Source organism: Sus scrofa, chromosome 18, assembly GCF_054392235.1.
Source record: "Sus scrofa isolate SSC_HxYL_T2T_F1_AM1 chromosome 18, Sscrofa_HxYL_maternal_Yorkshire_Landrace_v2.0, whole genome shotgun sequence".
Lineage (NCBI taxonomy): Eukaryota > Metazoa > Chordata > Mammalia > Artiodactyla > Suidae > Sus > Sus scrofa.
Genome location: NC_139400.1, coordinates 27,021,435 through 27,047,056, shown reverse-complemented (window position 1 = coordinate 27,047,056; position 25,622 = coordinate 27,021,435). Strand labels below are relative to the sequence as shown.

Here is a 25,622-nt window from a genome sequence, read left to right as displayed (position 1 = left end):
TTGGGTTGAGAATAAAAAGCAGCACAAATTTTTCCTTTCAGTAGTGCCTTTCCCTTCTGCAGCAAGCCTGTCTCAACTATACCTATACGAATCAAGATCAGCCACAGTGACCGGTGAAGCCTACTTTTGCAAAGCCCTACATGCAGTACCTCTTAAAAAAACAGTGATTTGCCTATGGACACTAGCTACCACAAGCTGCTAGAACCTGGAAAGGCCAAAGAACTGAAATGCCTGAGATCATGAAAGCACTGAAGCCTGTGCCCTGGTACACTAGATGCTCCATCTCCACACATCTTAATTTGGTCCCCTAATTCCAGTGTAGTGCCTACTTCTCAAGACTTAATAGCCAATGCATATTTACATGTGTTGGAGCCTAAGGGAGAAACTTAATCATACTCCTTTCCTTTCTAAGTTCTCAATTGACTAGATAATAAATACCGAAATCAGACCAATGAGGATCAAACGATCAGTATTTTGCTGTATGTATGGACAAAATTGGACTTTCTCATACTATCCCTCTGTTGCCTTTTCCACCTCTACCAATTCCTCCTGTTGGGATTACTCACCCAAAGAATATACAAAGGAAACACTTACCTGGGGGAGCTGCAAGGTGGCATGGATGCTCCAAAAGTGGAGACACAGAGGTGCTCTTCAGACCTGCCTCTGGAAGGCAGGCCTGGGACTCAGCCGGTGTGCTTACCATATGAAAGCTGTATCTGAGTAGAGTTGATATACATTGCAGGCAAAGAGGTTCCAAAAGAGAGAAGATAGCTTAGAATGAGTGAGTGAGTGTGTGTGTGTGTGTGTGTGTGTATAGACAATAACCTTCTTCTGTATGTCTGTATCAGACTACACAATCTTCCTTTGGAGACAAATGAGAAAACTAGAGGTAGAGAGAGGAGTCAAGAGTGGTGTTCCAATACAGTTCCCTACTCGGAGGAGAATAGGGAAATAGGGACAATGACAGATTCTTGTCCCTATAGGTGGGGCAAGGCCTGTACTCTTCAGCCCCTCTCCCCCACCCAGTAGGGGCAGGGGATCCAATTCCCTCATCCCCAAGGTCTGACCTGGAATTCATTCCCACCTTCCAATGCAGACTTCAGGAAGAGCTCTATTAATAGATTCTGTTACTAGGTCATTGCTACATCAGAACTCAGGAAGGTGGGAGTGGGGCAAGGTCCCAGAGGTTCAGATTGACCCCAACTAAACCCCAGACACACTCATTTGTTGAGCTCCTTCTGATCTAAAAAAAAAAAAAAAATGAAGCAGAAGAAGTGTTAATAAAATTAGGAAGCCCCTTTCAAGGCATTTGACTAATAACTGGTTGTCAAGAGCTGTCTGGCTGCTGGAGTGAAAAAGGTAACTGTACACAGACAAAGAAAGACCAGCCTACAAATATTGCCTCCATTGTCTGCCTCCTTTTTCACCACCCCAAATCCCTGGAGAAGTCATTGAAAGGTGTGCTGCATTTAGATTGTCAAAGGCCACCCCCAGACAAAAGTCCCCAAGGTACAAGAACTCAAATAAGGACACTACTTGGGAGATTTTAAATCAAAAGTTATTTATCAGAGGTGATTGGAAAAGTCAAGCTTTCTTGAGCCCAATTCCAGAATGGTCAGGGGGAGTTTCTCTCCTCTTAGCTTCATTGGTCCACCTACTTAATGGCAGTTCTCCTACTAAAGGGGACCAAGGGGAAATCATAATTCTCAAGGGGGCCCTAGAGTGCCCGTCCTATCAAGTCCCAGATGAGGAGACAAACCAAGCAAAGGTAGGACTCTTTCCACTACCAAAACCCACCTCTGCAATTGGGGGCCTCCTCTTCCCACATGTAACTCAAGGAGAACTCCACCTACCCTGCTTAGTCTTCTTTAGGAAACACTGAACCTCTTCATACCCTTTGGGTCCTTCCTAAATACCCTTCCTTCACTTAATGTAGGAGCACTTAGCAGAGTCCCAGTGTTCGTATCACTCACTCTCTCAAGGAAGCTGGAGTGCCCAGGACTAGAAACAGACATTGAAAATTAATAAAAGATAAAAGTCTCTCCCAAGATGCTAAAGAGGCCTTCTCACTTTAAGCCCATATCGTGAGGATGGAGAGAATGCACTCAACCTGCTAAGAGAAGGGCTTTGGGGTTAAACACAACAGGCAAAGAGTTCAGTGGGGACTGGACATTTGAAGGAACATAGAAGTGACAGGAAATAGGGAAGGAGGGGATCCTAGTGGCAGTAAGGGAGAGAGGTGTCTTTTGACTGAGGGCCCAGATGGGGTAAACAAGCCTGAGGGAAGGAGTCACTTCGAAGGCCAAATAACTAAGTTCTAGTCATGGCTTTTGCCAGCAACTCAGCATATGACTCTGAACTTATCTAGCCCTCGGTGTCTTCATCTGAAAAAAAAAAAGGGGGGGGGGGAGCTGTTTGTTTAACTAAATGCCTGTATTATCTTTTGATATTATGGCATTCTCCACAAGAGTGATCGATGGACCATTATAAGATATTCAGGAGGGGGCCAAAGGGGACCTTACCAGAGAAGAAAATAACTTTCAGTCCCATCTCTAATGAACGGGTCACATCTAAACAATTCACACATACATAAGCAGAGTGGCTGACAATTTCATTCATAGCAGCAGAGATACATAGAGGAAAAAAAATAAATACTGGTAATGCTCAATTCCTGCATTGAGGGAGAGGGATCCTGAGGGTGTAACTTGGAGGAAATCCAAGATCAGGGGAGAAGGGTCCTTCTACTTGACAATAACTTTCGCCTTGCTGTCCCTTCCCCAAATTGAGAGAAGCCAGCTCTTTGGAAGAAGCCACTCCCACCTTCCCCTTCCCAAACCACCAACTCACCTGTTGCAGAAACAAAAATGCACAGACCCCAAGGGAAATTACCCCCTAGCTAGCCACTAAGAAATGAACAGAATCTACCACACCTGAGGTTACTTGGGAGTGGGCAGCTGGGACCAAAAGCCCCTATTTCCCTGAACATTAACAATGGTTCTGAGAGGTCTTGGTTTGGACCTATCTCACCCACAGTCACTTGGGTTTGCCCTCTTGGTGAGGTGGGAACTAGCCTGGACCACCCTTTTATTTCTCGTGCTTTTATGATTGTTTCCAAAATTTTAAACCAATCTTGTGAGTGGGCCAGGAAGTTACCCCTCCAAGTAGGACTCCAAATGAGAAGAAAAGCTACGACGCAGCTGCAAGGTTCCAACCCTTGCAATAGGACCTGCAAACAGACTCGCATCACTCCCCAGACACCAAAAGCATCTCCCAGCCATACATCCACATAGACGCTTACATGGCCTCTCCTGGAAGAGGTAGCTGGGGCAATCGGGGAGTGGACGACATCAATCTCCTATCAACTTGGGATCCCTGTTTAAAAGATACTAAAAATACATTAGTAAACATTGCCATTTACAGAAATAGAAATCATTTCTGTTTCCAAAGGCCTCTCACCATTCCAGTCCTGGATACTTCCAAGACTGCCACCCCTGACACCCTCTCCAAGGTCCGCCCTGGTGGGTGGGTAAAACACCAGAGTCCTTTGAGACTGGGAGCTCCTCAGGCACCTGAGAATTCCAGTTTCACATCTCTGGTTCCCATGGAAGGGAGAATCTTCAGGACTCTAGAGAGTACCAGAGTTCATCCCTTCTTACAAGTTCCTGAGGGTTGTCTTGAGGCAACCCCCCCTTTTGGATGATATACGTGTTGTAAGAATTCCTGTTATTTTCGGGCCCTCAGTCCCTCCCCAGGGTCCAACGTGCCTGCCTGGACCCACTTTCACAGCGGAGAAGCCAGTCTGTGCCTTGGTCTAATCACTCTGGGAAAGAGGGATGGGTTGAGAGAAAGCAAGGACAACGGCCTGGGGGATCGTCCTTGAGGGGACGGCTATCAGCAATGACTGTCAGGCAAGCAGGTAGTGAAGCTGGGCACCTGCCCGGGGACGGAGCCGGAGCTGTCCACCAGGTTGGCGGGTTGCGAGTCGACGCGGGGAGTGCGACGGCGCCCCCGGTACTCAATCATGTCGGGATGATAGGCTGGGTGGCGACGGGCGTGCTTGGTCAGGTGGTCGCTCCGGGAGAACTGCTTGGGGCAGAGGGGGCAGGAGAAGCGCTTTTCGCCCGTGTGCGTCCTGTAGTGGCGGGCCAGCTCGTCGGAGCGCGTGAACTTCTTGTCGCAGTCGAGCCAGTCGCAGGAGAAAGGGCGCTCACCCGTGTGGGTGCGCTGGTGGGACTTCAGATGCGATGACTTGTAATAGGCTTTGTTGCAGCCCGGGAAGGGGCAGCGGTGGCGCTTGGCAGCAGGTGTGACTGGCCTCCGACGAGGTACTGAACCCGTGGCGGGGGTGGGGCCGGCTCCAGGGGCCACGCCAGGGACCCCGCCAGGGTGGGCAGGCGCTCCGGGGACCGCTGGCGCGCCTGGGACCACGAGCGCGCCGGGAGAGCGCGCGGGTCCGGATACCTCCGCCGCGCTGGAGGCCAGGGTCGGCTGGGAGCACCGGGGCGTGCCGGAGCACGGGGTCGGGTCGGAGGAGCTGGACGAGGCACGCAGAGCTTCCCCCGAGTACTCCCCGAAGCCCTCCCCAGAGCCGCCGCGCAAGTCAGCCAAGACGCTTGCAGCCAGCAGGTGGGGCGCGGCGCCGCCCGCGCCGGGGCTGGGGGCGGGGACCTGGGGGAACGGGGGGACCGACGCGGGCCCCGGTGGCCCCGGTCCCGGCAGAGCGGACTCCGGCGGCGCCGCACCCACCTCCGAGCTTGCCGCTCCGCCCGCGCCCTCGGGGTCCGGCGGGCGGCGGTGAACCACGGCACCCGCGGACATGGACACCAAGCACTCAGCGGCGAAGTAGTCCAGGCACGCCACGGCAGCCGACATGCTGGCACCGCCGGGCCGCCGGCGCGCGCCGTCCGAGCGCGGCCGGCCGCGGGCGAGAGAGTTCTCGGGAGCGTCCGTCCCGCAGCCTCGGAGCGAGAAGCAGGAGGCCCGGTGCGCGCCGCCAGCCACCCGCCACCCGCCACCCGCTGCCGCCGCCGCTGCCGCCGCCCGCGCGGAGCCCGCCCCGCCTGACGCGCCCCTGACGCACCGGAGCCCGCGGGGGCGGCGGGACCCGCCCCGGCCCGCAGGACACCCCCTCGGAACGCGCGGTCCACCGGGCTAAGTCATTTTTAACAGCCTAAGAAATTATCTTGTCTTCGCGTTCTTGCCTCTGCTGGTGAGCCAGGTAATTTTAATAAAGAGAAAACTCCCCGATCGTAACTTCTGGGCAGCCTGCCGGCTTCGCCCCCCCTCGCCCGCTGGTCCTCCGCCAGCTGGGTGTCCGGCGGAGTCCGAGAAACTTTTTTTTTTAAGGAAAAAAAAATGCTTATACATGACATGTCTTTCGATTCATAATTACGATTGCTGGTTAAGCGGGCTGGAATTACATTTCACTTCTGTCTGCCGCTCTCAGATCAAATTTAAAATATCCCCGTGTCTTCATCAAAGAAAGTTTTCTCATTTACAGTTCCACTGTTAACCCAGGGTCGGTACCAATTCCCTAAGTAGAGCCACTACGTAGCCATTAATTAATAGCATTTTGAACCAGAAACATTTTTAACCTTGAAAAAGCAAAGAATCCTCTCATGGTTGAAATTGAAACTTAAAATCCTTTGAGTAACGATTTAACTATTCAAGCAACGAAAGAAAAATGCATGTTTAAACTGCATTAACCTGTCACATGCATACAAACAAATTTCCACGCTGAAATATAAATTATAGACTAGCAGCGAGATAAACACATTAAAATGGACTCCCACAATTTTAATAATAGAAAGTCACGTTTCCAATTAGGCAACATCTTTTATTTTTCTGTTGACAAAAATTAAAAATAAGGAAACGCAGCAAATTATATAGATTGCTCTTACGGTGTTTGTGATTGTGGAGGTTTTTCTTTTTATATAATCAGATATCTGTGTATATATATGTTTACATTTCTTCACTGCTTTCATTTTTTTCCTCCTTTGATTTTTAAAAAATTAAAATAAAAACACACAAAAAAGCAAACAGGATAATTTCTAAAAACGGTCACAGTATGGTTTTTGATGTATACAAGCTTTACTTATATATTATTGAATTATGTGCAGTTTGTAATTCTTTAGTACTTTTTCTTTTGAAAATTAAAAATGCATGTACCTCCAGAGTAACATACATTAATTCCTAGAATAATCAAATGTGAAATATTTGTCATATTTGCTTCAGGTTTTTTATTTGTATCAAAGATTCCAGAGAGAGTTGACTGTCACCTAGTTTCTCTCCCCAGTTTCATTCACCTTTCTCCCGCCTTGCCTAGGTAATCAGTATCATAAAGTGTGTATTCTTCTAGCACTGTCATGATACTTTATTACCTAATTACCAATATTTGCATGCTTATATATTTTAAATTTTCTTGATAAATGATACATTTAGTGTACATATCATTTTGCAACTTACTTTTTCCCCTCAATATGATTTTGAGAACTATTCATGTTGATACTTCTAGAATCTACTTTATTCATTTCAGTAGTTTTATGACCTTGTCAGCTTTGTTATTTTTATGGAGATTCCATTCTAAACCAGATAATTATTATAAAGCTGCTTGCCTCAAAATTTTAGACAATTAACTCTCAATCTACACATATTAAAATTCTATGAGATAGAATTCTTAACTAGCTGTTTTTCTTTTAATATTATTATTTAGAAAAAAGTCTAAAGCTATCTTAAAATGCAGAGAGAATATTACAGGCACCCATGTACCTGTCTCATGTGACTGGTAAATGTCAGCATTTTGCCATATCTGCTTCAGGTGAATTTTTAAAAAATTGAATTACTGAACATTTCTGATAAAACTGAAGTCCCTTTGTACTCCTCCCCCAAACCATTTTCCACCCTTTTCTCCAAAGGCAAACACTATCATGAATTTCCAATCTAGGCTTTATGCTTCTACTACATGTGAACCTGCACAGATACAGACTCTTGCTTTGATTTTTAAAATGCACATGTGTGGTGTTAGACTATGCATATTCTGTGACTTGTTTTTTTTCCCTTCATGGTACGTTTTCATTCTTTCTCTCCATGTTGATAAATATACATCTAGTTCATTCATTTTAATGGCTATATTGTGGGTCCATGCATATGAATGTGCTGTGTTTATTTTTTCCCCTATGGATGAATATTTAAGCTGCTGCCAATATTTTGGTATTAAGGGCAATGCCGATATGAACATATGTGTACGTGTGTCCCTCGCACACATGTGAGAATTTCTCTGTCTACCTGCATTGGGAATTGCTAGGTGACACGCAGATTTTCAGTTTCATTAGACACTGCCGAATGGGTCTCCAGTTTACACACCCGTCAGCAGTGTGTGAGAGTTCTTGTTTTCCTCACATGACCTTTAATACTTTCTAGATTCAGACTTTTCTTATTTTGGACAATTTGATTTTTTTTAAAAACCCAATATCTCATTGTTTATTTGAATTTCCCTCACTGCTAATGAGGTTGAGTATTTCTTTATGGATTTATTGGATATTAAGTGTTCTGAGTCTGTGGTTTATTTTTTCACAGTTCTCATTCATTTTTCCAGTGGGCTGTGTACGTTGTCATCTTTTCCCCTCTTGATGTGTAGGAATTCATACATATAGGCATTATATTGTCTCATTCCATGGCTCCTCTTTTAACTGCTTTTGATAACTTTTCTACTACAGAAAATTTTAAACGTAGGTATTTAGTCACTGATCTTTATAGTTTGTGTCATTTGTGTCCTATTAAAGGCACCTCTCTATACCTGATGCTACAAAGATAGCCTCCTGTGTTTTTTTCCTTAATGTTTTAAAGTTTTGTTTTCCACACTTGTAAAGTTGATCCATCCAGGACTTACTTCTTTGAACAGTGTAAAGTAGGAATTTAATTTTACTCTTCCTTCCCCTGTATGGAAAATCTGTTGTCCTGACCTGACTTACTAAACAGTTTTTCATTCCCTTCATTAATGTGTAATGCCCCTGTGATTATTTTTTAATTTTATTGGAGTATACAGTGATTTACAATATTGTGTTAATTTCAGGTGTACCGCAAAGTGATGCAGTTATACATATACCCATTCTTTTTAAAATTCTTTTCCCATATAGGTTAATAAAGAATATTGAGTAGCTCCCTGTGCTATGAAGTAGGTCCTTGTTGGTTATCTGTTTCACATATAACCAGTATGTATATGTAAATCCCAATCTCCTAATTTATCCCCCCCCCAATGTTTCCCCTTTGGTAACCATAAGTTTGTTTTTGAAATCTGCGAGTCTGTTTCTGTTTGCCACTGATTTTAAATTAAATTTCCATATATTCACAAATATATTCCTGCTTTGTCCTCTTCTCTGTCAGGCCAATTCTGAGCCAATACCACACTGTTTTAATTATTGTGGCTTTATAATAAGTCTATGGGTAGAAGGGCATTTCCCCAATTTGTTCATTTAAAAAATTATACCAACCATTTTTGGACTTCTGCTCTTCCATACTAAGTTTAGCACCAGTTTGTCAACTTCCAATGAAAAACTTTTTTTTTTTTTGTATTTTGCTGAGTTAAATTTGTAGGTTTACTTGGGGAGATATGACAGCTTTTTTATAAAATAGTCATCCAGTATATTAATATTATTTTGATTTCTTCATATCCTTCCATAACATTTTATAATTTGCATATAAAACTCTTGTACCCTCTTTGCTAGATTTATTCCTAGGTACCTGACAACTTTTGTTGCTGTTTTAAGTGGGATCCTTTAAAAATTTTTTAATTGGTACATGCTGCTGTTTAGAATTGTTACTGATCTGGGAATAATCCTGTTTTAGCAAATATGCTGAACTTTCTTATTAGTTAATTTGCAGAGTCTCTTGTATTTTCATGTAGCTAATATTATCTTTAACTAATACTCTTGATACTTTCCCCTTTTCTTATATCATTGGATGGGCTGGGACCTCCAATATAACATCAACTAGCAAGAGTGAGAGCAAGCATTGTTTTCCTATTTCTATCTCATTGAGAATGTTTCTAAAATGTCATCATTATTTATGATAACAGCTGTTAGTTTTTATTAGAAACTTTTTATCAGGTTAGGAAGTCCCCTTCTATCCCAGTTGAGTTCAAAGTGGGAATATTTTAAAACCATGAAAGAATATTGGCTTTTATTAAGTGCTTTTTTTCTGGGCACTGATAAAATGATCAGTTTTCTTTGATGATTATCAGTTTTGCCTTTGATATGTTAAAGTAATGGGTCATTTTGATAGGTCACTTTTCCTAATGTGGATTTATCTTTGCATTCTTTGACATAAACTTTGTTTTGCCACAATGTGCTATTTTTTAAAATACATTGCTTCATGCAATTGGTAAATGCTTTTTAATTTTAGCATGTGTGTTCATAAGTGATACTGGCTTCTAATTTTCTTTTCTTGTGCTACCTTTCTTTGTCTATGTTTATATCACCCTCATAACATGCACTTGGAAATTTCCCTTCTTCTATTTTCTGTAACAGTTTGGGATGAGACAGGTATTATTTGTTCTTTGAATATATGGTAAATCTCATCTGTGAAACTATCATATTTTGAAAACTCAGTTCATTTTTTCCCATGATTATTAGTTTATTTGGATTTTTTATTTCTTTTTGAGTCAACTTAGACTTTTGAGTTTAATGTGTTACTCCTTTAAAAAAAAGTTATCAAGTTAAATAATCAACACATTAATTTCCAGTGTTTCTTATTTTCTAAAATATAACTGAGGGCTATAAGTTCCCCTTGAAGAGAAATTTCCCTTGTTTTATCTGTATTCCACAAGTTTTCAAAATTGTACTTTCATTGTTATTCAGTTCTGTGTTATAATTCCACTCTGATTTCTTAGATGCTAAATTTTCAGAAGGGTGCTTTTTGTGGATGGGAGACTTCCTCCCAACAGTATAGAAAAAGTAATCTTTACTTTTGTGTAGGTGATCACCTGCGGGAAGCTCTTTCTGGGAAAAAAGGGAGGTGTCTCTGTGTGTAAGGTAGGTATTTGTTTATGTGTTTATTAATTTGTGGATGTGGTGCTGATGTTGCAGATTGTCGAGATGATCCTCTTGAATTTTGGAAAAGCAGCGCAAATGAGGGGCTTGAGGCTGGGGTGCTACCAGTGACTTGGACGTTGCTGAAGGTGGTCTTCCAGTTCAGTGGAAGACACTCGGTCTCTAACTGCTGAGAAGGACCTCCTGGGAGGTTTCTCTGAGAAGAGGCAGAACTGGAGGAAACTGTAGGGAAGAGATGCCTTGTACGTAGGGTGTTTCTTTGGGAAAGGAGGGTAGCTTCCTTGTTGTTTATTGTTATTTCTTGGGATTGAGGGAGTCACTGGATGAGGGACAGGACTTCAGTTGTTGATGTTGATGAGAAGACCTAGGTCTCTATCACTTCAGCTGATCTGTAACCAGTGCATATTGTGTAACCTCTTAGGAATTGGCTCTGGAAGTGTAATGGGGGATTATTTGAAATGGAAAGTAGAATAAGGGTAATTTCTCAATGTAGTGATTACTGTGGCTTGAAGTAAACAGTACAGGAGTATCTCTCCTGAGCTTATTCAGAAGCCTCTAGCAGCAACATCAAAGAGATGTTCCTGAAGGCCTGGAGAGGCTGACCTCTTCACCCCCTTGGTCACAGGTAGTTCAGAGGAGGCACATAGTAGGCATTCTATAAATATATATAGGGAATAAATAAAGAGGACTATATAAACTGACAGAGTAGTATCACTATTCATTTGTGATTACCCATCTCAAATAGATGCTCAACAAACCTAGAAGTATTGCAAGTCCACTTGCATCTGTGCCAGTCTCTCCTCCCCACCTTTTGGCAAAGGCCATCCCATTCTCATGAGTTCTAGGCCCGTTACTTCTTGCTTTCTTGGGGTCCACAATCCATAACATCACTCCTCTCCCTCCATCATCATCTCTCTCTTCTACTCTACAGAATAATTTGAATCAACATTCAATAGTGAACTAGTATCTCCAGTTAAAAAAAATAAACTCCCCCCTTGACTCTCCATCTCCTCTAGCTGTTGTCACATAGCCATATCCCCCTTTAAAACTAAATTTCCCAAAGACGGATATCTTATATATTCTCTGTCACCATTTCTGTATCCTCATGGATTATTAAAATTACTTCAATATTTAGCCCTTACTTTGCTACAGAAAAAGATCACCATCGATGAACAACAGTGGGAATGTATTTAATGCCACTGAACTGTACACCTGAAAATGATTTGAAGTGGTAAATTTTATGTTATATTATTTTACCACAATAAAAAATCTTTCTCAAAAATAAAGAAAAAAAGATCAACATTGATGTCCACGTTGCTAAATCCAATCTTCCAATTAATAGGACTCTCAGAGCAGCTGAGTAATCCTTGATACATTCTCTCCTTTTTCGATTTCGGTGATATTCTTCCGACTTTCTAATTGTTCCTTTTCAGTATTACTTGTTCATTTATCTTCCTTTACCAAAGCTTCAAAGTTTAGAGTTCTACAGAATTCTATATAGGGCCCTTTTCTCACAATTCTACCCCTTCTCTCTAGGTAATTTTGAACATTTGCCATGACTTAGGTACACCTGTATACCAGTAATTTCTGAAATTATAATCTTTACCCTCTCTACGTTTTCCAGCTATGTCAGGTAGTTCTACATCCTGATGACTACTTGATAACTCCCCACCCCTCCTGCGATGTCTCATAGATACTGTGAACTTATTATATTCAGAACTGAATTCTTTGTTGTTAACCCCAGATCTAATCTTTCCATATTCTTCCTTGTCTCAGCAAACAGCACTTTCATACATCCTGTTCCTCAAACCAAGAAACTGGGTGTCATTCTCGACACTTCCTTCTCCATCAGCCCCTGCATGTAATTCATCTTTGAATTAGTGTTTGGTTAATTCTGCCTTCAAGCTATATCTTGACCATTCACTTTTCTATTTCCCTTGCCAATAGCCTAATCCAAACCACCATCATCTTTTGTTTAAGCTGCTGTAATAGTGTAACATCTCAATGGGCTCTGGACATTAGGACAGCTTTGGGGGAGCCTCCATTCTGCCAACACAAGGAAGTGAAGCGAAAGAGATGGTAAGAGCAATGGTAAGAGTTAAATGAGTTCAGGGATCTGAGTGGGTGGGAGGCAGATCATGTAGGATCCTGAAAACCAATGTGAAGAGTGATGTGGCAAGTTTGAGGGAGGATTTTGAGCAGTGACATGATCTGAATTACTTTTTAGAGGTTCACCCTGATTGCTCTGTGGAGGATAGACTAGAGTGTGGGCAAGACTGGAAGCAGGTGACAAGTTAGCCACTGCAGAAATCCAAGCAAAAGATGCTGGTGCTTTAGACCAGAGTGGTGGCAGTGAAGGTGGTGAGATGTAGTCAGAGTCTGGATGTCTGTGAGTGAGGGGGGTCTCCTTGCTGATGTGTTGGACAGAGGGTAGAGAGAAGGTGAGGACTCAGAAGTGACTAAGATTTCAGCCCAGCAATTGGAAGAATATATATATATATATATATACATATATATATGTATATATATATATATTGGCTGCACTCTCAGCATGTGGAAGTTCCCTGGCCAGGGGTCGAACCTGTGCTTCAGCAGTGACAACACTGGATCCTTAATTCACTGCACCACAAGAGAACTCTAGGCAAATGTACTTTTTATTTTGAGATGAGGAAGACTTGAGAAGAAGGGGGAAGTGGGAGTTTGGTTTTTTGGAGACTTTGAGGTGCCTTGTAGACAAGGTGGAGATGCTGAATAGGCATTTGGATCTATCAGTCTGATGCTTTTGCAGTTTGCAGTTTGGCTTGCATCCCTGGCTGAGCAACAGGATAAAAGTTTTTTTTTATTTTTTTTATTTATTTATTTTTTTAAAGGGCTGTATAGGAGTTTCTGCTGTGGTGCAATGGGATGGGTGGCATCTTGGGAGTGCTGGGACACAGGTTCGATCCCTGGCCAGGCACAGTGTGTTAAGGATCTGGCATTGCCACAGCTGTAGACTGGGTGGCGACTGAGGCTCAGCTCTGATCCCTGGCCTGGGACACCATATGCCGTGGGGTGGCCAAAAAAAGAAAGAAAAAAGTCCTGTAATATTTTTATATGTATGTTCCTGGATGACAGAAATTCTAACTCTTGGTGATGTTTCCCAAATGCCATATGTAATTATTCATTTAATAATTTTTAGTATAAGGATAATGACATTAAATATTTTAAAACTAATAGTTTATGTTAAACTCTAAACATTGAATACTCTGTATTTGATATGATCTGATAATTTAAATCTAATGTTTTTGATTCAATTTCACTTCTTAATAAAACCTCTATGTTCTGTCTGGGCTGTCAGTTTCTTTTAGATCCAGCTGAAATTCTTTCATGTTACATTCAGGCTCATGTTAATTTACAAGCCTAAGCTAAGCATATATGACCTTATGAAAAACAGGTGAGCCTTTATTTGACTAATTTCAAATACATTTCAGGGCCTGTACTGTTGTGAGCTTTAAAAAATAACCATTAACAGGAGGAGTTAGCACCTAGTAAATAATCAGTAAATATTTTTACATAATGAGACTGAGAGCAAAGGCCTGAGTGAAGTGTATATATTAAAACAGAAAAAAGTGGATAATAGAAGGTTCTGTAGTATAATGACCCAATAGTTCAGCAATATGTGTGTAGTCTGACATATCAGATTGAAATCCCAGCACAAAATGTAGAACCCCCCTCCTTTCATATGGAGGAATATAAGTTGGTGCAGCAATTTGACAGCAATTTGTAAAGATGATATCACATACCCCGTGACTTACAGATTTCATGCCTTGGTATAGATTTTAGAGAAACTCTTGTCTTTGGCTCTAGGAGACAGCCACAGATACGTTCAGTGCAACATTTGTTGCACATTTTTGAAGCAATCTAGATAGTCATAAAAATGCAAGGCAGTACTATACAGTAGTAAAAATAAATGATGAGTGAAAACCAGCTCGATCATGGATAATGTTTTATGCTCAGTAAACAGGGAAGAAAAAAAATCCCCCAATTTTAGAAGATTTTGTCTAATATAGCATTTACATGAAGGTTAAGTACATGGGAATTATTACTAAATTAGCACGTTATAGCTGTTAATAGCACAAACTCTGCAGCCAGGCTGCCAAGTTCTGGTGCCCTCACTTAGCTGGTCACCAGCCAAGTGACCTTGATTAAGTTACTTCTCACTTATAAAAAGGAGATGATAATAGTACCTACTTCATTGGGTTGTAGTGACAACTAGTTAATATATGTCATGTAATCAGATTACCAATAGGCAGGTAGTAAGCATTATATTGGTTATTAATTTTTGTTTATCTATACATTATTCATCATATATATCCATATATTAAAAATAAAATCCATTAGTCTATAAACTATAAAAATTTAGGTCACCTTGCTTACAGTAGAAAATTGACAGAACACTGTATGCCAGCTATGATGAAAAAAATAAAAATTGTTACAAAAGAAAAAAAAGAAAAAAAAATTTGGAGCAGTAGTTATCTCTGGTGTGGAAGGAAAGGGAATGAGATTTCAATGGATTCTTTAGTGTTTTATTTATTTTTTAAAAACCTGAACCAAATAAGACAAAATGGTAAGATCTGCCAATATGGATGGTGAGTACACTCCTGTTTGCTGTATTATTTATTCTCTATACTTTCCTGTGTACATGAAATATTTTATTTAAAAAAATCCCAGTACAGAGGCTGGAACATTACATGCACAAAAACTACTTGCTGAATGAATGAGTGATTAAGAAGTGGCCTGGGTTGGGGAAGCAGTCCTTGAAACATCCAGTGGGACTCCCCTTTTATTTACTTTCTGGTCCCTGAGGAGGAGAGCAGTGGGGTATGTGGCCATTAGGAGGAAAGCTTCTCTTCAGCAACAGTGGATTCAGGGAGACAATAGAGCAAAGCTCTCAAGGTTCTGAGGGAAAATTATTTTGAACTTAGAATTCTATACCCAGGTGAACCCATCGTTCAGGTTAGCAAAATAAAAACACTTTCAGACATGTAAGGGTTCAGAAAATATACCACTCAAGCACCCTCTCTGGAAGGATAACTAAACAGTGTCTTTCAGGGAAAATGAAAAATGAATCAAAGAGGAAGGTATGAGGAAAATCAATCTGATGACAAAATATAGCAAACCTTGCGGCGAAATTTAAAATCACTCTTGTTTGAGAAGAGTGAAGAAAGAGAGAGAGAACAATATGGAATTAAAATCCCTAATGATCTTTCCTTGGGAGGTAGCAGGGGAAAAGGAGAAAAGCAAAAGCATGAAGAGGTTCTCGACTTGTTCAGAGAGAAGCTAGTTATATTCAGAAATTGAAGATATTGATTTTATAAAACAAGTTTAAGTATACACTTAAAAAAAACAGAGTAACCACTGGAAAAATTGAAGTAGGATCTGTAACTTTCTAGCCATTAAAAGAAAAAAAAGTAAATAGGAAGACATCATTGTTTCAGCAAAAAGGGAAGTGAGAAAAAAAGAGAAACAATAGCAAAGTATGGTAAACAGAAGACACAAAAGAAGATGCAAAAATTAGTCCAAAGTGTTGGTAATCACAATGCGAATGGATTCAGTAATGCTGTGAAAAGACAGAGTTCCTCAAATTGGAAAAGAAAGAAAGAAAAAAGACCCCAAACCCTAAAAGCTATATGCTGCATACCTAAAATACCTAAAACAAAATTACCCAGGAATTTAGAATTAAGTAACAGAACAGTGCATCAAAGAAAACAAAATTAACATTTCACGTAGAAAAAAATAAAAATATGAGAGACTCAGTTGTTAAGATGCTTTCTACTCAAGAGATAATGGGGAGATATACATATTTTTAAGCTTACATGGAATATTCACAAAGAAAATTTCAGTAGATTCAAAAAAGTAGAAATCATTCAAGCCTGCATTCACTGACCACAAGCATGAAATTATTAACAACAACGACAACAAAATAGTAAAAATGACAGACAAAAAAAAATCTATCCTCTCGAAAATGAGGAAGCACACTTCTAATTAACTTGGATTAAAGAGGAATTAAAATTGAAATTACAAACTACTTGGAAGTGAAGAAATAAGCATATTACTTTTTAAGATCTGTGAGTGCTGCCAAAGTGGTCCAAATGGAAAGATTTACAGCTTCAAGTGCTTGTAGAAAAAAGAAATTGTGAAAATAAACAAACTAAGCATTTGACTCAAGAGTTAGAAAAAGAACAGGGAAAAAATGCACCCAAAGAAATGAAGCAAAAGAGAATAAGAATAAAAATAGAGATTAATGAAATTTTGAAATAATTGGGCTTCATTACTAAAACCAATTACTGTTGTTTATGAAGACCAAAAAGGAAATAAATTCTTGGTGAATCGAGTAAGGGGAAAAAGAGATGTAAATATTGTAAGGCACCTGAAATATGGAAAAAGCGGAATGATTGCTATGATTGTATAACTTTAAATAAATGCAATTAAAAGTTAAGATGCAATGTTTGATCTGTAAATGTACAGACTGCCAAAGTTGGTACAACAGGAAGGAGAGAATCTTATGGACCATCATCTAAAATAAATGGCAAAATAATTGAAAACCTACCACCTTCCCCTGCAAAAAAGCACCAGACCCAAGTAGTTTTGCAGTCTAAAGCTACCAAAATGAAGGAACAGATATTTCCCATATTGTATTTATGTGGTTCTAGTCCATAAAACAGATTGGAAGCTTTCCTATCTAAGAGGTAGATATTACCATAGTTCTGAAATCAAATGAACATAGGACTAAAAAAAAAAAAAAAAAAAGTTAACCTTACTTATAAATACATTTCTTCTTCTTTTTTTTTTTTTTTTTTTTTTGTCTTTTTGCCATTTCTTGGACTGCTCCCGCGGCATATGGAGGTTCCCAGGCTAGGGGTTGAATCGGAGCTGTAGCTGCCAGCCTACACCACAGCCACAGCAACACGGGATCCGAGCCGCGTCTGCAACCTACACCACAGCTCACGGCAACGCTGGATCATTAATCCTCTGATCAAGGGCAGGGATCGAACCCGCAACCTCATGGTTCCTAGTCGGATTCGTTAACCACTGCACCATGATGGGAACTCCATAAATACATTTCTAAGTAAGTTGTTAGTATTTCAAATCTAGCAGGGTATTAAGAGAATACTACATCATGACCAAATTGAGCTTATCCCAAGGGAGGAAGAGTAGTTTAGAAAGTAAAAAATATTAATAGAGTTCATTGTATTTGCTGAAGAGAAGAAAAGATGATTATCTCAACAGATGCCTTTCCCCCCCCCAAAAAAAAAGAGACTAGTTGATAAAATGCAATACACATTCCTGGTTTAAAAAGGTAGTATTAGTAAACAGGTCATAGAAGAAGGTGGCCTACATTTGAAAACCTATCTCCATGTCTCGTGAGCTACAGTGGGAACTCCTATGATAATTCTCAGCAGAGCTCTCTGACATCAGACTTGGGCATATTTTTTGAATGTGTCTCCACAGGCAAGGACAAAAAAAAAAGCATAAATACAAAAATGGGACTACATTGAACTAAAAAGCTTTGCACAGTGAAGGAAACAACTAATAAAATGGAAAGGCAATCTACTGAATGGGAGAGGGTATTTGCAAAAACAATGTATCCAATAAAGGGTTGATTAAAAAAACCAAAATGTACCTTGACCAAAAACTACAACAAACATAATGCTTAACTCATGAAATACTGGAAGTATTCCCATTAAAATGGGGAAGAGCACAGTGTAGCCCCTGCCACTGCCATTTAGCGTTGAACTGGATGTCCCTGTTCAGTGCAGTAATGAAGAAAAGGAAGGGGGCAAGAAATAAGATGTATAAATGTTGGAAAGGAAAATACAGAACTGTCATTTTTGGTAAATATTTCTATCTACCTGGAAAAATCCAAGAAAAGTATCAGAAACTTTAGAATAGTAAGATATTGGTAGGGTAACTATATAAAGATCTTCATGTAGGAAAGTATACAAGAGAATTGAAGTTCACAAATCAAGCCCTGAAAAATGGAGAAATACATCTGTTTCTTATCAGAAAAGTTCAGTGCTATAAAATAATTATTCCCCCCAATTTATAAATTTAATGCTGTCTCAAACAATATATCAACAGGTTTCTGTTTGGAATTTGGCAAGCTGATTCACATTCATCTGAAGAGTGAAATGGCAAGAATAACATTTTTCTAGCAGATATTAAAACATATCATCAAGTTTAGTAATTGATTCAGTGTAGATTAGCATAGAAATAGACCAGTAAATTGATGGAACAAAAGAGATGGTCCAGACACAGAGCTATTTATCAGAGTTCAATGTATGAAAAAAGTGACATTTCGAATGAGTGGGGAAATGATAGATGGTTTTATAAAGGATTTCAACAATTAGTTAATCATTTGGGGAAGAATAAGGTCCAATCACTTCCACATACAATATAAAAAGTAACTTCCAGGTGGATTAGAGATATAAGCATAAAAATAAAATTAAAATTACTGGGATAATAATCTCAATAGATGTAGACTAAGCACTTGATAAAATTCAAAATCCATTCATTATTAAAAAAAAAAAACTCTTAAAAAACTAGCAATAGAAAAGAATGTCCTTAATTTGATAAAGGGCATCTACAAAAAAAAAAAAAAAAAAAAAGTCTACATTGTACTTAATGCTGAAAGACCAAATGATTTTCCTGAGATTGGAAACGAGCCAAGAATGCTCACATTCTTAATTCTATTCAGCATTATACTGGAGGATTTAGCTAGGGCAATAAGACAAGGAAAGGCATACAGCTTGGAAAAGAAGAAATAAAACTGTCTATTTTCAGACATAATTGTGTATTTTGAAAATTCCAAGGAATCTATCAAAAAGTTACTAGAACTAATGAGTAATTTTAGTAAGGTTGCAGGATATAAAAATCAATAGTATTTCTAGATATTAACAATGAACAAGTAAAAATAAAAAATTTTAAAGTATTTACCACCAAAAAATTACCATTTTAGTACTCCCCCAAAATGAAATATTTAGTATACATTAAACACAATATGTATTTTCTGTACATTTAAAACTATAAAATGCTGATGTAAGACAGCAAATACTTACATAAATAGACTTTACTCTCTCCATGAATTGGGGGGGGGGGCTCAATATTGGAAAGGTGTTTATTCTGTCAAAACTGATGTATAGGTTCAACGCAACCCTAATCAAAATCCCAGTAGGATTTTTATTTTTGTTAGCTCTCATACCTAAAATTGATAGAGAAAGACAAAGGAACTAAAATAACCAACACAATTTTGGTAAAGAAGAACAAAGTCAGAGCCCTCATACTATCTGCTTTCAAGAGTTATTATAAAACTACCATGATGGGGAGAATGTGGTACCGGTGAAAAGAGAGGCACAGGGTTAACGGAATGGAAGAGCGATTCAAGAAATAGATCAAACTGGCCAGTCGGGTTTTTCACAGAGGTACAAACACAATTCAGTGAGAAAGAATAGTATTTTCAATGGCTGGTGCTCAAACAATTCAAAGTTTATATGTAAAAACTGAACTTCAATCCAGACTTTTCACCTTATACAAAATTAACTAAAAATGGATCATAGACACAAATGTAAAATTCAATACCAAAATCTTTGTGAATTTGGGTTAGGCAAAGATTTCTTAGATACAATATCAAAAGCATAAGCCATGAGAAAAAAATTAGACCTCATCAAAATTAAAAACTTGTCGGTAGAAGACACTATTAAAAATGAGCAAACAAGCCGCAGACTGGGAGAAGTATCTGCATACTACGTTATCTGACAAAGGGCTTGTGTTGAAAAAATATAAAGAACTTTTAAAATTCAATGCTAAAAAATAAGTAACCCAATTTTTAAAATAGGCAAAAGACTTAAGGAGACACTTCACAAAAGAAGATATCTGGATGGCAAAGAAATATGCCAAAAGATGTTCAACATCATTAGTTGTTAGGGAAATGCAAATTAAAACCACTATACACTTATTAGAATTAAAAAAACCAAACAAACCTGACAACACTAAGTGCAGAGCAACTGGAACTCTCATACATTGCAGGTGGACATACAAAATAGCTCAGTCACTTTGGAAGACAGTTTGCTAGCTTAAAGAGTTAAGCATACACTTACCATATGATCCAGCAATCCCTCTCCTGGTATTTACCTCAAAACCTTTATGTGAATGTTCATAATGGTTTTATTCCTAATAGCCCAAACCCATAAACCACCCAGATACCCTTTGGCTGGTGAGCATATCAGACTGGTGCAGTTGGCTCCCTGTATCCATGGGTTCTGCCTCTGCAGATTTAACCAACTGAGGATCAAAAATATTTGAGAAAAAAAATTCCGGAAAGTTTCAAACAATAAAACTTGAATTGCCACATGCTGGCACCTATTTACATCATAGTTGATGGGTAATCTAGAGATTATTTAAAGTATAGTGGGGGGTGTTCATTGGTTATATGCAAATACTATACCATTTTACATAAGGTTTTGGAGCATTCCTGGGTTTTGATGTTGGGGATGGCCTTGGAACCAATCCCTTACTGTTACCGAGGGATGACTGTATTTCCATACAATAGAATAAATGGAACAAACAGCTGATACTCACAGCATGGATGAATTCCACGTGCATTATGCTAACTGAAAGAAGTCAGGTTAGAGGCTGAATACTATATTACTCCACTCATATGAGAAATCCTTGAAAACAAATCCATTATTGCCATGGGTTGGGTGTGGGAAGAAAGGAATGAATGAATTGGGGGTGTATAGAACTTGTTTCATATCTTTTTGTTTCTGGTGGTGCTTAGTTGGCAGTATGAATTTGTTGAGACTTTGATACAGTAGGGAAGGACGCTTTGAAGAAAAAGCGTCACAGATGTGATTAGTATAAAACAATAATCTTTTACAGGACAAACACCACCATAAACACATTTAAAAATCAGGCCACAGACTCAGAGAATATATATTTTCAGTATATATAACAGACCAAAGATTAATATCTACAAGTTAATATGAAAAAAGGTAAATAATATCACAGACAGATGGACAAAGTACTTGATGTACAGGATAAAGCACAGGGAGTTCACAGAAAGAACCAAACGGTCAATAAACATGAAAAGATTCACACCTCGTTGTCACTCAGTGAGCTATGAGTTAAAGCGATATGATAATAGCATTTTCAGGCATCAGATAAGCAGATCTTTTAAAGACTGTTAAAACCTACCATTAATAAGGATGTGAGGCTACAAATGGAGTTTTTAAGCGTGTATAGTGATACACTTGGAAAGATGATTTTGTCATAGCTACCAAAAACTTAAATGTGCATATTTTTGACTCAGTAATTACACTTCTAGGTATTAATACTACAGTAGTACTTCTACATGTGTACAAAGATGTACATAAAGGAATTTTTAAATTTAGAACCTTGTTTGTAGTAGCGAAAAATAGGAACAAATCTGTATGTCTATAGGCAGAGTGGTTAAATAAATGCATTTAGTCCATATAATGAACTGTTATGACAAATGACACACATACAAATACTGATGTAGCACTGTAGATTTATTTACAAAGAAATGCATTATTAAATGGAGAAAACAAGTAGTAATCAATGTATATTTATCCTATTTGTGTTTTTTAAAAATCTACAAATCTGTATGTACACACACAACACACACACACACACACACACACACACACAGAAAGGTCTGGAGAAATACACATTAAAATCAGGGCAGTGGTTCTCTGTGAGGAGAACAGTGGAGTTGGAGGAACTCTTCACTTTACATTCTTTGGTCTTATTTGAACTTTTAAAATGCAAATGTATGTATGTTTTACTTGTATTTTTTTAAATTAAGGAAACAAAGAGGTATAATTCAAATAAATATAGCAGGTATTTTAAATTCAGTAAGCCCAAGTAGAAAACACAAAGGTATGTAGTTTACAAATCATGCGTGGGAGAAAAAGGTAAACTTGTTAGATACAGTGAGACAGAAAAAAAAGAACGAACCCAGAAGCAATAAAAATAAAAATCATTAAATAAATTGACAGAACAAAGACCAGGTAAACCTATTGTTGTGATAGATGTGAGTTGCTTTAAGATCTCTATCCAAAGACAAAAGACTCTCAGATTAATTGGAGAAAGAAGAAATTTAGCCATAAGCTGTTTATAAAATGAATATATCCGATAGCTATCATATATAAATATATACATACGTAAACACAAAGTGAAAATGACAGGGAAAGTTGAGAAGTAATGGGACGGGCAGAAATATCAGAGACAGATGTAACTGAAGGGAACACAAACATACATGCTAAGATTAAAATCATACAAAATAGGATTCAGGACCAGAATATTAAATGGAACAACTAAAATTAATTTTATACTGATTAATGACAGAATGCACTATGAAAGCAATACAGCCAAGAATGCAAATGCCTCCAGAGAACTGGCTAATTACATTATGATACCTATTCATTTACAATGAAACTCTACCTGGGCAATAATAAATTGCCTAGGTAGAAAAATATAGAGTGACTTGAAAATATGTTATAGTTCAATTGTGAAGGGCAAAGCCATACTCGGTGAATATTACATGAGCTCAATTTTGGTTTAAACTTTTAAAAGAGGAGGGGAAGGACAGGAAGGATCACAGAGTCAGGGCTGTCCCTTGCAGGTGTGGTATGGAGGAGGGCACACAGACTGGGAAGCAGTCCTAAAACAGGACACTTGACAACACGCAAGGACATAATCCTGGGTCTTCAACCTAGGGGTTGCACAGCTCTATCTGTAAAGCAGCTTTGGCTGATATTTCTCTTCCCTTTGTTTCTCAACTTTCTCGCAGGGATACCTGGTGTTAGCTTGTAATCACTTTTCCTGACACTAGAATCTACCACAGTGAGCCATCACTCTTCCCCTGTGATTTATGTGATTTTAGTATTTGGCTCCATTATTGCCATTGTGGGATATCCCCTGAGAGGTGCCAAGATATTAGGAGTGCGTAGATTGACCTAGAAGCATTTGGGTGATCATGGGAAAGTACTACATCACAAGATGGCCGCATCCAACAAGGACAAAAGGACTGGATTCCTTTGAGGACAAATATCTGCATTAGTCCTGGAGATCCTGTTGGCAGGCTTATTCTTTCACCTCTTCACAGCTTCTCATGGGGATTGGGTTGTTATGGGGTTGGGAAGGGAATAAACTAGGGGAAAAATTTGAGAAAATGTTGCAATGGAAGGAATGACTCAATTGATAAAAGCCTAGTTCAGAGGGCACTCATTTGGACTAAGCTTGACGTGGTGCATTGCCTTTTCTGTGATGCTGGGCAGCATCATGAGGTTAGATGTCCCTAGGTCCTTCTGTGAATGACCCTTAAGCACTGGAATTTAAGAGGTGTCATATCAGAAGGGGCAGGGAAATCAAAGTTACTGGCAAGAGAGTGGTTGGGGAAGAAATTGAACACTGACTGATGTCTGCCCTCATAACCTCAGAGGAAATAAATCAGGGTTGACTTTGTGGAAACAAGGAAAAATTAATCTGCAACAGTGACAAAATTCCAGGGGCAGAGTTTAGAACTCTACTACTCTAGGGCACAGATGCAGGGTTAATTGGAATGAAATATTGCTACTTAGTGCATAAAGCAAAGAAATGACCAAATTTCAGTAGAGAGATTTGAATGAGACATAAAAGATACATAGACTGGAAATCTTTCCTTGGCTCTTTCACTAACTGTCTGTAACTTTGGGCAAGTCCCATAGACTGATGATCTTCAAAGTTAATCCTGTCCCAAAAGCACCTGGAGGGCTTATTAAAATACTGATGGCTTCTCTTCCCATCCCCAGCCTCTGACTCAGTAGATCAGGGATGGGTCTTAGAATTAGCTTTTTAAACCAAGTTCCCAGGTTGATGCTTCTGCTGGTTTGGGAACAACACTTGGAGAACCTCTGGCTTAGAATCCCAATGGTCAGGTTAATAAAGTGAGTGAATGGAAGATCTCAAAAGACCTTTTCTTAATTCTAAAATCCAAGGATTCATGTATTGAAGGACTTTCTGATACCAAGGTTGTTAAATAATGGACCCTTTTTAATATTTAAGTGGGAAAATCTCGTTGGCTGCTCAGGCAGTGACCTTGGAGGTTCTGTCCCCATCCCTGCCTCATATATCAAGTCTGATCCTTAATCTCCAGGCTTAATAGAGCCACAAATTAAGGGAGGGTATGAGGAAAATTATATACAATCTAGATTTTTCATAAAATTGGTTCAAGCCCCTTTCAACATCCTGGGGAAATACCACTGACCTCCCTAAAATTCATGTAAATCTTAGGGGCTCATGTCTCAGGATCACTTTTGGTTCTCAGCTCCTGTATCCACTGAGCTCGCACCTCCTGTGGCTGTTCCCTTCTTCTTACTGCACATGACCAGAATGTGGGTCTCTGCTCCCTTCCCTCATTCCTCAAATACCACTCCCAGGAGATGCGGGTGGAGCAGACGTCTGCTGTTTGGCCTGTCCAGCAGTCGCCCTCTTCCTGGTCACAGTACCCTGATCTGCTTTGGGGAGTTACCCCTCCCCTGATGGAAACAGATGCAGTGGGGCTTTGAGATGTCCTGCCAAGCCAGGCCAATCAGAAACTGGCTCCCGAACTTTGAATCTGGAGTGGAGTGGCTGTGGCTGACCTCAAGAGTAGCAGGCTAGCCAGATCACCACTGCTGCTTTCTGAGCTCAGATCTTTGATCTGCTCTATATCTTCAAATAAATCCTACTGTTTTGAAATTCACCACATTCTTGTATGGAAAGAAAAAGAAAAAAGCAAACTGGAGGTCTGGGTTCTGGAAGGAGTTTATATTACAGCAACACAAACAACTTAAAATGAAATATTTTTCAGCTTTGCTGATTGAAAAAAAAAAAAAAACAGTCTTTTGGCCACTCTGCCATAGGACTGCATCTCTGTCCACATTTCCTCATGGCCGTCAGTCACCTTACATGTTGTCCAACCTCTGTTTTCCTTCTGTACTCCTCTTCCCATCTTCTTTCCCCGCCCCAGCATTAATTTACTCACTGATGTCTCCCACAAAGCAGTGTAACTCTCTGTATTGCAGTCTCCCTACCAGCCATGCCCCTGGAGTGTCTCCCTCCACATCCAAGGCGATCAAAGGAGACAAGTGCCTCCTCAAGGGGGAACTTTGATACCTGCTGTTGAAATAATATATTTTTCCTTCCTTGCAACAAAGTGAATGCCTATATGTATCAGGTCTTATAAATGATAACATCATCTAATGCAACAGATAATTGTATCCTATTAATGCTAAAAGAGCCAATAAAAATAAATAATCAAAAGACTGATTTGTAAATGAAGGGAACGATCTATTAATTTTCATATTAGTAACCAACAAATGGATTGGAATAAGGGTTGTCAAACTATGACCCTTGGCATGTTTTTGTATAGCCCATGAGCTAAAAACTTGAAATGAAATTTTTAATGGATTGTAAAACAAAAATAAGAATATGGGACAGAAAACCTATATGGCCCACAGACCTAAAATAGGTAATTTATTGGTCCTTTACAAAAGA

General features: G+C 39.4%; 1 protein-coding gene and 2 long non-coding RNA genes across 5 annotated transcripts in view; 1 reads left to right on the top strand and 2 right to left on the bottom strand.

The window, feature by feature from the left end:
* Positions 1 to 25,622, bottom strand: part of LOC106506781 (testis-specific gene 13 protein) — a 539,004-nt gene that overhangs the window by 56,846 nt on the left and 456,536 nt on the right. The window lies entirely within an intron of this gene.
* On the bottom strand, positions 1,540 to 5,130 carry KLF14 (KLF transcription factor 14). Of its 2 annotated transcripts, XM_085004726.1 has the most exons (2): positions 3,457 to 5,046; positions 1,540 to 3,372 (listed from the first exon to the last, which is right to left on the bottom strand). In XM_085004726.1, the coding sequence occupies exon 1, from the start codon at positions 4,870 to 4,872 to the stop codon at positions 3,892 to 3,894; it is 981 nt and encodes a 326-aa protein (XP_084860852.1). In that variant the 5' UTR covers positions 4,873 to 5,046; the 3' UTR covers positions 1,540 to 3,372; positions 3,457 to 3,891.
* LOC146394945 (uncharacterized) overlaps positions 9,970 to 25,622 on the top strand; it is a 39,494-nt gene continuing 23,841 nt past the window's right edge. Inside the window, exon 1 of the long non-coding RNA XR_014833890.1 lies at positions 9,970 to 10,028. This is a non-coding gene — a long non-coding RNA (uncharacterized LOC146394945). The remainder of the gene's footprint in view (positions 10,029 to 25,622) is intronic.

Coding starts and splice junctions, on each gene's coding strand:
- KLF14 (XM_085004726.1), bottom strand. CDS start 4,872: ATGTCGGCTGCCGTGGCGTGCCTGGACTACTTCGCCGCTGAGTGCTTG.